Source organism: Bemisia tabaci, chromosome 5, assembly GCF_918797505.1.
Source record: "Bemisia tabaci chromosome 5, PGI_BMITA_v3".
NCBI classification, from domain to species: domain Eukaryota; kingdom Metazoa; phylum Arthropoda; class Insecta; order Hemiptera; family Aleyrodidae; genus Bemisia; species Bemisia tabaci.
The window spans coordinates 9,615,278-9,627,445 of NC_092797.1; the positions used below are offsets into that span (position 1 = coordinate 9,615,278).

At 40.4% G+C, this 12,168-nt stretch overlaps 1 protein-coding gene across 1 annotated transcript; it reads left to right on the top strand.

The window, feature by feature from the left end:
* The first annotated feature begins 5,714 nt into the window (after nucleotides 1-5,714).
* Nucleotides 5,715-10,548, top strand: LOC109041688 (uncharacterized). Its single transcript, XM_072300257.1, has 2 exons — nucleotides 5,715-6,427; nucleotides 7,715-10,548. Exons 1-2 carry the CDS (start codon nucleotides 5,938-5,940, stop codon nucleotides 10,312-10,314), a joined length of 3,090 nt encoding a protein of 1,029 aa, XP_072156358.1. The 5' UTR covers nucleotides 5,715-5,937; the 3' UTR covers nucleotides 10,315-10,548.
* The last annotated feature ends 1,620 nt before the right edge of the window (nucleotides 10,549-12,168 follow it).

Genomic DNA, 12,168 nt, shown 5'->3' on the forward strand with positions numbered 1-12,168 from the left:
CATCTCCTCAAAACCTCGTTTTTGACTTAATGGTCTCGTCAGTAAAACAAGAGAGCAGTTAATGGTGCAACGTATCATTCTCCAACGAAGTCAGGTTTCTTCTCTTCCCTGAGACGGTCGGAATAGCGCCAAAGATTTATGTTATTGCGAGGATAAAGTGAGTTCAGAACTATCCTCTGACCGATAGAAAAGTTCCGAACAGGTAATGAAATTACGTCAAGATAAATGTTTGCAGCCATTATGAACAGTTGCGTTCTTTCTTGGCTTGATATCAGAGGATGGATGCTCCGGTAGAGATGACCTCCTTCTCGAGCAATATCCGAACAGCACTCATCCGGTTTATCGATTTCATTTAAGGAATGAGACTCTCGCAGCATAAAACAACATCTATTCCTTTCATCTCCTTCACTCCCAACAGTTTATTACAATAAGCACTCTCTCGAGATCATTTTGTTACGGTGGGGAGGTTCTCTATTTTCCGTCGATGGTTTCACAGAGCAGTGACAAAAAAATATGAAATTTAATGAAATTTCTTAGAGCAGGGAACTTTTCATCGAACTTTCAAAGGCTGTGAGTGGGACCCGCACCAGTGGCGTGGCGTGCTTTTCGATATATCGATTGAATTACCATTTAAACCTTCGGAAAATGTTTAATCAGGGTGTTTGTAGCGAACACCGTAATAATCGATTCTTAACCATAGCTTTTTATCGGGAAATATCTATAATCGATCATTCACGCCCCGCCACAGACCCGCACCAAGTAATTAGGGAGCCGTCGAGAACTCTGCAGCTCTGCCGTGCTAAGGAAGAAGGCCGTATGAACCTTTGGGACTTGCCAAATTTCCTCAGGTAAATCACGAATTTTCAGGAAAATTTGTAAATATTCTTCCAATTTTTCAGATCATTCTGTTCGCAATTTTACCAAGTTCCTTAAAAATTTCTCGGAAAAATATTCGTAACATTCCTAAAAAGTAAACATTTCATCGGAGGAAATTTGGCAACTCCCGAATGTTCGTACGGCGTTTTTCCTTAGCACGGCTGGGTTCGTCTTATAATAAGAGCGCATTTTGCCTACATTGTCAAATGAAGGCGAATTGAGGGGCTTGAAGGACAAGACGAACTCACAATCAGCCGAAGTGCAGTGTTTGCTGCTTCGAGCGATACGTGTTTGAAGCTTCGAATTTCGAAATGACATTGATCTTTATGGCGGAAAGAAAGTTCGAACTGACTTGTTGGTATTCAAATATTGGAATTTGCGAGCGATTTTTAACGGAATATGGATTAAGACTAGTTTTACTTGAAATCATTAATAACTCAATTTTTTCCAAATCTGCACTTAAGCGCCTTGCCCTCCAAGCCCCTTAATTGAGAATTTATCTGAATACGGCAAGAGTATTTTGTTACGATGTATCAACCAGGGTTGTGGTATTCATATGCCATAGGCCACAGTTCCGACTCGATAGTGGCCGCTTTTGCTAATGCTTTTGAATCGAGGTGAATCTTTTCGTTCTGTGGATGGTAGCTGTTATCGATACCTGCAAAATATTTTACCCCCCACTTCTTGAATTTTGTATTTAACATTCATCGTGGCGGATGATCTAGTTCCAAAGTAATGCTGGAATTTATAGTTTCTAGCTTTTACTTCGGCATTATCTTGAAACGGAAAAAAATCTTCTCAAGGCAGCAAGGTCTACTCTAAGACGGGGTGGAGGCCTAACTTAAAAACCGCTTGCGAGGGATATCATAAGTGCAAGACCCATTTCGCTCATCATGAGAGCTGCCCTAAAAAAGGTGCAATGGAGGGGTATCGTTAGGGGCCAGTCTTAGTCCCATCCTGGCTGAATCTCTTCAGCTCTACAATTTTCCCATCGAAGGTCTATATTTACGGAGTTCATCATGCTTTGGTCATTGCTGGTCTCTTTTTGGGTCTAATAGTGGCCTAGACATTGGTCTGAAGGCCAGCTTTGGCGAAAAATGCGGATTTTTCGGCATTCGACCGCAAACCCTCAAAATCCGCATTTTCCGCCAAAATTGGCCTTCAGACCCATGTTTAGGCCAGTATTAGATCCAAAATGAGACCGGAAATGACCAAATCATGCTGCACTCCGTAAAATATAGATCTCCAATGGGCAAAAAACTGTAGAGTTAAGGAAATGCAGGGTGGGCCCTAGCCCTTGGCGATACCCCGTTTTTGAGGGCAACAGCAGAAATTCTTAGACTGAAGCACTACTCGATAGAAGGACGCTCTAGTCAATCAGAGCTCTTTGTCAATCAGATTGTCCAAACCTGCTGGAGTCCTGTCAAACCATCTAACAATTACATCTCAGGAAACAACTTAGATCAATCCCAGTCTGAATTCAATGCCCAAAGTGGCATTTTTCAATGGAAAATCGCGATATTTTGAAATTAAGTTGCGATTTTTTCACGATTTTTTGGGCGTATATGATCACTAGGATCATCAACATCTGGGCGATTATCATCGATCTTGTCTCTATAAAATCGCATTCAATAAAATCGAAATTTATCAAGATTTCTTGTTCGATAATATCGTGATAAATCGTCGTCGACAGAATTGCGATTTTATTACAAATTTATTCGACGAAATCTCAATCTTTTACACGACAATATTGCAAAAAATCGACTTCGATAAAATTGCAATACCTAAATTTTCCGATCAAATTGCAACTTATCACGATCACTACTACTTGGGTGTGGGCCCAAAAACGACTCCATCGATTCGATACCCCACCTTTTCAAGGTTCCTTCCGTGCCCTCTGTCTAAAATCGTACCGCTGCAGACAGAGGCAGATCCAGCAATTTGGCAACATTGGAATTCCTCTATTTGAACCTATGTCGAATAATCGATTTTTGTCGGAGCGCCTGGCCCCTCCAAGAATCGATACATTTCAATATATTTAAATGGGGAAAAACAATGTTGCCAATTTGCTGGATCCGCCAATGGCTGCGAAACAGTTTCATATAGCATTGCGGCGGGTCGTGGAAATGCACGCATTCGGCGGATCGAAAGAAACTCCTGTCAAAAAAATCAGAGCGTGAAGGAATGGTAACGGGAAAGGCGGAAAGAAAAGAGGAAAAATGAGGGCAAAAGTTTATTGTTTCGATTAGCGCAGTGGCAGTAAAAATGTCAAATTGCAAGGCGCGCCGCGGCGGGTCTCGACTTTTATTTGGACGTATCTCTGTTAAACGGAACTACTTGCATTGTGACGTGAGCCCTGTCATGCATATATTCTTGCGGGTCTCAGGGCTCATGTCTCAATGCACATAGCTCCGTTTGACAGAGATACGTCCATTTTGAACCGACGCGAGTCGGTGATCGCTTTCAAGGAGGAAAAAAAGAGCAGCTAGGAACAAAAACCGCGTATGTGCCTTGGATTTCCACGGGAGTTACGCGGGTTCGGCTCATCGTCGCGGAAGCCGGGGCAATGAAAGTTCGATTGAGTAAGCTGTGAGCGTGAGAGGCGGAGACCTGAAAGAGAGCGAACAGAAAGCCCGGAAAGAAAAATGGTGCGAAAAAAAGATTAATGAAATGAGGAAAGTCAGCGACTCCTGACAGCAAATATAGATAAGAAAGAGGAGAATAAATGGAGCGCCATCAATGTAAATTCCCTCTTGCATCCTTCCTTTACAAGTTACCGCTGAAAGAATCCGCATTTTTTTTCTGTAAGCGCAGCGGTCGCAACTAAGTTACTATGGGAGCGCTAATGAAAGTCTGGCCCTTTGCATCTCCCGAGTAGCGTTTCCCAGCGGAAAAATCTCGGTATTTTGAGGTTAGGTTGCGATTTTCACGATTTAAGCACTTTCAGATGAAGCAATAAACAAGCAGGAAGCTCCAACGCATTGGCGTCGGAGAGCGGCTCTGGGGGCAGTAGTTGTAGTCAAGAATGAGGGCCTAGACACATTTTGTCATTGATGTACAATCCGACAACTGTCGATTCATGTTTTGTAACTTAGCAGATTTACGTAGCCGGTGTATAAATGTGTATTGGGCTTTGATATGGCGAATACATGGCATTATCACTTGTTGTATACTTTTAATTTTGAAAGCTCTTTGGAGGTCCGCTTCCTAAAAAATCTCTGGTTGATAAGTCGTTTAGCGAGGCTGCAAAAAATTTGCATTTTTATATCTGAAAGTGTAGGAATTGGTTTTTTGTATAATTGTTTTTTTGGATTGCTGGAAAAGTAACGCATACTTCTATAATTTAGGACTAAGTCAGGGAAATATAAGGTTCGTTAAATAGTAAATATTCCTAGTACCGTGTGACACTATTGTTAACGAAAAGTTTTTGCAACTTGTCAAAGAGGTTGTTGAATGATCTTCGAATAACTTTTGATGAGCTAGAGGTAATGGTTCTGTGGTATCCGTCAAGTTGGTAGTATGTATTGCTAGGGAGATTTGCCCTAGTAGGTCGTGAAGCCTGGTTGGGCACTTGTTAGCTTATCAAATAAATGTGATCTTCTTCTTAGACCAGTGTCTCCCTTTTTCACCTTTCCCTTCAAAGGCATCTTCTGCGATATTATAATGGCGACGAGTACGGGATCCGAAGCACGAAGAACTTTCACGAAACCATGAAACGCTGCGCCATTTGTATCACGTTCCAGGTGACCAATTTTTTTCACCGCTCCCGTCACGGCGCTGCGCTGCTGATAAGGTTAGGCCACTCACTTGTTGCACGTTGAAACGGATTTTCGAATTTCGATCGAATCTACACGTCTCTTGGTAATCTCAATTTCATTACTATTTCTTCACTGAAATGCCTGACGATACTAATGGTTCCACAGGGTCAGAATCGCCCAACCTCATTTGTGGCCTTGCAATATTCACAGGCGATTTTGGGAAAAGCATAAAGAAAGAGAAATGAGTTCATTCTAAGTAACTTATAGCTTACGGCTTAAAACGGAATAAAACGGCCACTGCGCTGAGCAGTTACTAGTGGACAACCTTAACATGAGGCACATTAGGATGTTATTGACGACGACCACAATAAGCGAGCGATAAATCACCAACTGGGATAATGTGCATGCACGTGCACAGTAAGATACTTGGTGTTTTTCATTTCTGAATCTTAGATACACTCAACCGAAAAATTGCCGTAACTAACACACAAATGACCAATTCACATCATCTAATACGTTGGTTTTGTAACCGACTAACCGACTCAAAAACACAAACACAACATCGACAACCGAGGTAGGAGGTACGACCGTACAGACAGGTACCTTCGAACGCTATTAAAGATGGCCGTCCATAATGACGTGTTTACTGTCCCGCGCGAAAAGTCAAAATAATTTTTACATAAACAATATAATGAAACAATAATAATGATAATAATAAAAAAAATTGATGTACTGCAACTTTCCGAAAAAGTTAAATATTTTGAAGTTTCAGTCTCAAATTACTAATTGTAAGTAACAGGCAATTCATCCATGAGCAGCCAATTAATCATCAATCTTGAAAAATTGTATTTTTTACATAAAAGTATTAGGTATAAGTTCATAACTTATCGCCGTAAAAAATGACATTAAAATAGCAATATACCTTCAACATTAAAATTAGCACAAATAAAATTGCAATTGAATGACAATTTTATTCCAAAAATATGTCCATTATTTGTCAATATTATCGGTTTCCAATAAATGGGTGATAAATCGGCAATTTATCACCCATCAAGATCTCAGTCCTGCTACATGGGCCTCCATCCATGATCAAATTTCTCTGTTAACAAATCTCGTTACACAGCTCACGAAACTCCAGTTATCTCAACAGGCTGGATCCTCAAATCGGCCTCCCCGATTCACCTTTGAATCCTATAATCTGAATTCACCTGAATTACTAGATGACTATTTGGATCGGTTTAAACTTCAGTTAGGTCAGTGTAAAGTACCTCAGGAAGAATGGGCAGCCAATCTGCGTATTCACATGGGGGCAGAGCTCAACTCCACTCTCAGAGACCTTGCTTACCCCTCTAAGGTAGATTCACTCTCCTTTGATGTAATTTGTTCCATGCTCATCGATCATTTTGTTAAGAAAAAGAACAAATATACTGAAGCCATCAATTTTCGCAAAGTTTTCCAGAAAGATGGAGAGAAGGTCCATGAATTTGCGGCTCGCCTCAAAGCGGCAGCAAGATTCTGTAAATTCGATGATTTTTTAAATTATTCTCTAATTGTTCAGTTCATCCATGGAGTGCTCGATGATGACATCCGTGACGAGATTATCACTAAACAGCCAGATCAGTTCGAAGAAGCTCTCAAGATCGCTCAAGCCCTTGAAGCATCACAGGAGGCTTCCTCTCATCTGAAACCAAACCAGCCAGCAACCGTTCACAAGTTCTACGATAGCAAACCAAAGGTCAAGAAGAAGCAATCATCAAATTTCCGTTCTAAATCTCAACACCGCTCAAATCAAGGTAACAAGCCAAACTTCTCTAGTGATAAGCAGTCTTCGACTCAGCCAAATCAAAGGAAGTTCATCAATGTCTCTTGTCGCTCTTGCAATGTTGAGCATGAAAGAAGGAATTGTAGGTACAGACGCTCTAGGTGTAATTACTGTAAACATGTTGGTCATTTGCTTGAAGTATGTGGTAAAAAACCCACCAATAACATTAATTTTCAGGAGACGGAGTATCCTGATACAGGTATTTCGTACTTTGGAGCGTCCATACATAAGGTTTCTTCCACAGATGAATCCATCCTTAACGCTCCACCACCCCCAACTTTTTTGGAAGTCAAAATTAATGACCAACTCATCAAAATGGAGCTAGACACCGGTGGTGCTTGTTCCGTCATCAACGTCCACACCTTCAAAAAGCTGCTGCCAAACACTATTTTACATCCTACTACCAGGCCATTTTTTAGTTTCACCAAGGAACCTTTTAAGTGTCTGGGGTACGCTAAAGTGAAAGTGCAATTTAAAAACAAAACCAAGTTTTTGAATTTATTTGTTGTAGATTTTCCATGCGACAGTATTTTTGGTCGTGAATGGATCGTTCACTTTGCAGAATTCTTGTCCTTTGATAAACTTTACAGCGTAAAGCAAGTTCAAACAAGTAACCCCCACTTAACACCCAATGTTCAACATCGATTGCAAATACTCTTACAGAAACATCATCAAATTTTTGATGAAACTGCTGGGACATTAGAAGGTCCTCCTGAAAAATGGCACTTAGACAAAGATGCAAAACCAGTCTTCGCACGGGCTCGCCCACTTCCCTACACTATGCGTGAGGCTTACGCTCAAAATATTGAGAAAAAGTTACTATCTGGCCACTATAAAAAAGTCACACATTCCAGATGGGCTTCTCCAACTCATGTAGTAGTGAAAAATGGGAAACTAAGAATTACCGGCGACTATAAATCAACCGTCAATCCACAGCTGATAGCAGATGAGTATCCGATTCCCAAAGTAGAAGAAGTTTTTCATGGAATGAAGGATGCCAAAGTTTTTTGTAAATTAGATGTAACTGATGCCTTTATGCATCTCGTTTGTGATGATGAATCGTGTGAATTGATGACCCTGAATACTCCTACTCACGGTCTGATTAGGCCCACCAGGGCACAATATGGGTTAACACCCGTCCCTGCTGTATGGCAGCGTAGGCTCCATTCGCATCTTCAAGACATTGAAGGCGCAACAAATTTTTTTGATGATATTTTGCTCTATGCCAGTTCTGTAGAAGAAATGTTTCTCATTTTAGCCAAGGTTCTGGATCGCCTAGAAAAGATTGGTATCAAACTCAACCGACCCAAATGCCAGTTCTTCCTAGATTCTGTTGAATTTCTGGGCCATAGGATCGATCAGCATGGACTCCACAAACTGGACAAACATGTTAATGCTATAGTAAACGCCGAAAAACCTCAAAACGCTGATGAACTCCGAACATTTCTGGGTAAAGTAACCTACTACCATTCTTTCATACCAGACCTCTCCACAATCACTCATCCTCTCAGAGAAATACTGAAACATAAAATTTTCAGTTGGACTCAAGAAGGCCTTGCTGCTTTCAACAAACTGAAGGAAATTTTGATCTCTGACCAAGTATTGACTCCATATGATCCAAAACTGCCGATTACATTAGCAGTCGATGCCAGTCCCTTCGCTTTAGGCGCAGTTTTATCACACTCCCTACCGGATGAAACGGAGAGACCCATTTCATATGCGAGTAAAGCTCTAAATAACGTGGAGAAACGGTACCCGCAGGTTGATAGAGAAGCTCTTGCTATTGTGTGGGGAGTAAAAAGGTTTTTTGAATACTTGTATGGTCGAAAATTCACCTTGTATACTGACAATAAACCTGTGTCTCATATCTTCGCACCAAATGCTCTCCTTCCAAAATTTACTTTATCTCGTTGTGCAAACTATGCATCCTACCTGTCCAACTTTAATTACGACATCAAATTCAGGCGTTCAACTCAAAATTGCAATGCTGATTATTTGTCTCGTATCCACAGCTTCAGCGTACCTTCCTCATCTTTCGACGATTTTGATATTTTTATTCTAAACCAAATTGAGCTACTTCCTGTTACGTCACAACTAATTGCAGCAGAAACAAGGAAAGATCCACAACTTTCACCAATTTTGCTAGCAATCCAACAAGGGAAGGACTTAACCTCACTTGGCTACACCGGACGGCAAGCAGAATATACGCAGGCTTGTGATTGCCTTTTATGGGGTCACCGTTTAGTGATTCCAGCTAAATTGCAAAAAAGAATATTAGAAGAACTGCATCTTGCGCACTCTGGCATTACAAAAATGAAAAGCCTTGCCAGATCAATCGTGTACTGGCCAAACATTGATCAAGATATTGAACAACTCGCTAAAACCTGTGAGGCGTGTCTCAGTCACAGCAAAGCTCCTCCAAAATTCTCGCATCCATGGGAATACCCAACAGCTCCTTGGGAGAGAATTCACATAGACTACGCAGGTCCAATTTGTGGCAAATACTTGCTCATTGTAGTGGACGCTTACTCCAAATGGTTACAGGTTTTCCCTTCTCAGTCCATGACTAGTGAAGCAACCTGTAAGCTACTCTCAAACACATTCTCCCTGTTCGGTGCTCCGGTCACAGTCGTCTCGGACAACGGCCCTGCTTTTGTCTCCAACCATTTTCAACAATTCCTTAAATCACAAGGAATCCTATTTCACAAAAAAATAGCGCCATACCATCCGGCAACCAACGGACAAGCAGAGCGAGCGGTACAAACCGTCAAGAATTCTTTAAAATACATGGCGGCAACAATCCACACCCTCCAAGACTCCTTAAACACCATTGTCCAACGATATAATAGAACACCTCATCAAGCAACGGGACAACCGCCCTCCTTACTCTTCATCGGCAGAACAACCCGAACTCGGCTTGATGCTATGCATCCGAATCTCAAAATCATGGTTAATCAACGACAAGACAACAGCTTTCCAAAGAAGCTCCGTTCCTTCAGAATAAATCAAGAGGTTATGTTTCGGTCATACAATAGTCCGAAACCCTGGCTGCGAGGTGTGATTTCTGCAAAACTCGGTGCCTTGCACTACCTGGTCAAATACAAAAACCAAGAACACAAGCGTCACATTGACCAATTACTGTCTTGCGGAATCACTCTTGACCACCCTTCACCGTCTAATTGCAACACTGATGTTCCGAATGCTGCTGATGCAACGACCAGAAAACGGGTAAAATTCTTTCCTGTATCCAACGCAACCTCTAGCCCTCAACCGGAGTCTACTTTTATTCAAACCTCACCACTTGTTCTATCTGATAGGTCAAACTCAACTCCTTGTACAACTTCACATGATGAAATTTCAAACTCAGCTATTCAATCTTCTCCGAAGAACTCAGCTATTCAATCTCCTCCGAAGAACTCATCTATTGAATCTTCCCCGAAGAACTCAGCTATTCAATCTTCTCCGAAGAACTCATCCATTCAATCTTCCCCGAAGAACTCATCTATTCAATCTTCTTCGAGGAACTTATCAATTCAATCTTCTCCGGGAAATTTATCTACTCAACCACAGTCTACTTCTAACCAACCTTCGCAAAAAGGCTCACCGACCCAGTCAACTTCAGATTCTAGCTCTTCACCCGATGTTTCACCACAACATCTCAAGTCACCGATTAGTCAACATGCAGAATCCTCTAGTCAATCTATCAACGTTACTCCTAAAAATGTACCTATATCAAAACCCAACAAAGGTCGAGGCAGAGGTGTTTCTAAAGCCACCAAAAAACAATTTTCAGTTAAACCTGGTGTTTCGACTTTTGGTCGCATTGTTAAACCTAAGGAACCATACTCTCCAGAGTAACAAATTGAATTATTGCTCTTTCTCTGTAACACTGTTAAATAATTTTCAGATTTTTATTTTTCTGTTCCATTAGAAAAAAATTTATTAACATAAATTTTTTTTCTTCGCACTCTTGCGGAGATTGTGGTATCCGTCAAGTTGGTAGTATGTATTGCTAGGGAGATTTGCCCTAGTAGGTCGTGAAGCCTGGTTGGGCACTTGTTAGCTTATCAAATAAATGTGATCTTCTTCTTAGACCAGTGTCTCCCTTTTTCACCTTTCCCTTCAAAGGCATCTTCTGCGATATTATAGGTTCTATCTGCAGCTCGTGGACTTCTGTACGATATTGTCCAGAATCATCTAAATTTTCAAAAAGTGTCCGCTTGTTCGATACCCAATTTGCTCATTCATGCATACAAGGAGAAGCGCATGAAAGCTTTAGCAGACATTTTGGAGATGAATCAAGAATTAGATGAAGAATTTATGACTTAAATCACGGCACCTTAATCACGGGATGACCTTAATTACGGCAACTATTTATTGTCCATGAGATGCAGATGGTTCCATTTCCCTAGCTCATCAAAAGGTATTCGAAGATCAATTTCATCAGCCACCCGTACGAACCACGTTTCTAGTGACCCGTACTTGCTTCGCACGTATGAAACATACAATCAGAGAAAACAGAATTCATCTTACAATAATCAATAATCAGTAGGACATGAATCGTTGCGATGTATAATACGACATTATAATGCGGCATTACTATTGTAATTCATTTTAATGGATTAGGGGCATTATAAATCATTATTGCCACGTCGGAATGAAATGTTGTAGACTGAATTGAAAAGCATGTTGGCAAAATTTATTAGAAAAATAGTATAACATGTAGGTACATAACATAAAGGTAATACAAATTAAATGATTAGAGCGTGTATATTTCATTACATTATAGGTATATTACAATCATTTTTGTCATTGTTGGAAATTTTGATAGTTTGAAATTTGATAGTTGATAGTTGATAGTTTGAGAGTTGAAAATTTGGTTATTTTATTTAGTTAAGGTGATTCGATAGACGCCATATTTTGTGTCAGAATGGCATGCGACATATCCCATCAATTGGTTCCATTTTTTCATTTACTCATCATTTTTCTCCAATTTTAAGTTTCGCAATTCTGTTTTCAGGAGACTAAAGCACTCACTTATCAATTTGTATATTTATATTGAGTTAAGGGTAGAGACGTATTCCTCACCGGAATTGAGGAATGGAGGTGTTACAGTAAGTCCGGCATTAGGTTCCATTTCGACATCAGCGACGATCAACGCTACGATACTGGAAGCCAGTCTTCCGATATTAAATCCCTAGCGGGGAAGAAAAAAAATGCCTAGATTTCGCTAAAAATCCCTAAATCCCCAGATTTGCTCAAATATACTTAAAAAATCCCTAGATTTTGCAAAAAGCGCCATTTTTAACGAAGAATCATGATGTCATTCGATGTAGCGATTTGCAATATTTAAATCTGATTGGCTCGTTTGAATTTTGGCGCTCTCTGAAAGCAGTGCTAATCCAGACCAATAAAATGAAAGAATATTAGTTGATTTCTTATTATTAACAGGTTGAATGCAGTTGAATGTCAAGTACATCGAAGGACGCAATCGTTTTAATTTCCGGCTTATTTGCGGGGAAAATAGTGTTGCCAAAAAGGCCTACAAAATATAGATGAAAAAATGTTTTCGATTGTCGAAGCTAGAATTGAGGTTAAAAAGTTGATTTTTGGTAACTTTACCTCATCAAAAAAAAATCCCTAGATTTCCTGAAAAATCCCTAAATCCCTGGAAATTCCGGAAAATCCCTAAATCTAGGGATAAACCCTTAG

Coding starts and splice junctions, on each gene's coding strand:
- LOC109041688 (XM_072300257.1), top strand. CDS start 5,938: ATGGGGGCAGAGCTCAACTCCACTCTCAGAGACCTTGCTTACCCCTCT. Junction 6,428..7,714: donor TCAACACCGCTCAAATCAAG/GTAACAAGCCAA, acceptor TTCTCATTTTAG/CCAAGGTTCTGGATCGCCTA.